At 45.2% G+C, this 2,524-nt stretch overlaps 1 protein-coding gene across 1 annotated transcript; it reads right to left on the reverse strand.

Moving 5' to 3' along the window:
- Window positions 1–495: 495 nt before the first annotated feature.
- Window positions 496–2,142, reverse strand: LOC150080481 (uncharacterized). Its single transcript, XM_090380706.1, has one exon. It carries the CDS (start codon window positions 2,140–2,142, stop codon window positions 496–498), a length of 1,647 nt encoding a protein of 548 aa, XP_090236832.1.
- Between the last annotated feature and the right edge of the window lie 382 nt (window positions 2,143–2,524).

Here is a 2,524-nt window from a genome sequence, read left to right on the forward strand (position 1 = left end):
GGAAGCGACGAAAGAGCCAATGACTGCATTGCCCCGACGGTATGGTTCATCCGTTCCGTCGATCGGGGCGAAGGCAACTTGCATTATATCATCAGTCACTAACATGGCGTCGTGGATGATTTTTGTATCATCCATAAAAAGCTGTACAACGCTTTCGTAAGTGTTACATACTGCTGTGCTCACCCTATTAGTTCTCATTGTGAGCCGTCCCCAAAGACAATTGAGTCTTAATTTTGCAAGTGCGCGCTTAGCGGGGTTCGCCTTTATTTTGTGCCTGTCCATAGAGATACCTTCCCTACTTTTAAAATCGGAAATGTATGCATCGGGTTCAACCCCTTCAGGCCAACCCGACGCCTCCTGTTTGATCTTCAAGAAGGTGTCTATGTAGCCACCAAATAACGACTTATGGCTCTCTTTGAAATGCCAAACTTCGTAGATGTTATCAATTTTATAACCGCTCTCAACAGCCAGGTAAAACTCAGGCATGCACCAGATTCACGAAAAGATCCGATCCTCGTGATTACAAGTGGGCGACATCTGCTCGGCACAAGCACCACATAGTGGGAACACTAATTTGCCATTGGAGCTTATTGGGAGGACGGGTAAGAACTCCTTTTCGGGCGCTGTCACCCTAGCATGGATTATACCAAAATATGCATTGTGACTATAGTCAAAGTCGCTAAGAATGACTTCGGGGTGACCGCGGGGAAATATGCCGTATTTGCATACCCACGGATACAACGAACAGAAATCCACATAGTGAATCTCCTCGTTATCCGCCACCTGGTGGTAAAGTTTAAAGCAGTCAACTCTGCCTCCTCTGAGAGCGCTAAAAGGTGTAATCGATTCGTGCGTTATGAATGCTGCAACAAATTCTTTCATGACTGGGTTGTTTTTCTGTTGGCTGTCAAACTGACATTCCCATATGGAAACCACATCATATCCCTGAACCCTAATGAAGGCCTCACGGTCCATGGTTTCAGCGTATAGGGCGCCCATAGGCTTGTTTCTCTGTGTCTGTATAGTACTAGACCGAAAACAATTCTTGCACCCGTGATAGTAACAACCATAGAATTCGTAAGCGGTTCTATCACATACCCCATCTAATAAAAAAGGACCTACTCTAACTTCCCCGCCCTGTGACCGAGCATGTTGAATTTTAATGTTGTTCTGTTTTTCCAGCCACGAAAGCCAAGCCAACGCCTTCCTACTCTGTGTGTTACTCCCTATGTAGCCGCCAGGTGGCAGGATAGCCATTGTGTTTGGTTCTAAATAGTTTCTGGCGAAGATCCTGCTACAAGCACCGGCGATAGTAATGTCCTGACAGAAAGGATCAACTTGCGAGACTGCTATGAAGAGAGAACGGAACTTATTGCAGGAATCTCGCAATACCCTCACATTGTCTAAGGCATAGGCCAAAAGTTCACATTTCAGGTTGTAGGTATCTCGTGACTTCTCTTGGTACCATAACACGAATTCCGTACGGGTTTCTTTGCTCATGAATTCCGGTTTAAAATATTTTTGATCGGGCAAAGCTCCCACATAATCTAATGTATCTATCTTGTGGAATTCGTGAGGGAAGAAGCCCTTACGCACCTCTGGCAGCTCGAACATAGCTGGCAGTTTTCGGAGTGGCACTGTTAGAAATGAATAAGAGTCCAAGAAGACTATGTTTAACGATTGTAGAAAGATGCCCAAAATCTTTGACCCATCATAGATAGTGTGAGGCACTATGTGTTTCGCGAAAATATAAGAAAGCACAAAGTAGCCGTCAAAACCGCGAAGGTTGTGGGCGATTACTCGCACATTCTTATATTTTGGCTCTGTGTGTCGAAGTTTTCGGCCATCACTACCTCGTTTCACGGTCTCTCGGACTCCTAACAGCTCATCCAAAAACTCAACCACGCAATTTCGGCCCCAGTAAACGCGTTCTTGGTCGCCAAAAGAAGCAACGCAGAGTACAGCCACATGTTCACCATCCAACAAGACTGTTTCTGTGTCAAAGTAGACAACAGAAACATCGTGCTTCGGGTCCTCAGGTTTTTGAACAAAGCAATGTTGTGTTTTGTGCACAGTCTTACAATGGCTACAGAAGTCGGGGTGGATGCATTTGTGTGCTGTACTGGTAAGAAAAGTGCACATACAAACGCTACAGCGATGCACTTCAGAGCAGGTTTTGTTTGCCCTGTGAGCATTAATGCATGCATCGCCTTGGAAAAAGCGATTACACGAATTACACAGGAGAAGGTTGTCTTCATTATGAACGGTGACAGCTCTGCATCTATTGCACTTGAAAGAGCAATTGTGTGTGTTTAGTCTCTCGCGAGTAGGTAAGACTTTAAGGCAGAGGGGACAATAATAATCACTACCAAACAGAGCTTTCAAAGATCGCACAAGATCATAATGTCTGTCGTGACTGAGTAGAAATATCTGTTTATCAGCAGCGGGGCCCCGATATGCAACTTCAAAACCGCACTCAGCGGAAATTACAACAAGTTGGTAATCTGGGATCGCACGCTAAAAC

Source organism: Mastigoproctus giganteus, chromosome 9 (assembly GCF_048544385.1).
Source record: "Mastigoproctus giganteus isolate SK-2022 chromosome 9, ASM4854438v1, whole genome shotgun sequence".
Classification (NCBI taxonomy): domain Eukaryota; kingdom Metazoa; phylum Arthropoda; class Arachnida; order Uropygi; family Thelyphonidae; genus Mastigoproctus; species Mastigoproctus giganteus.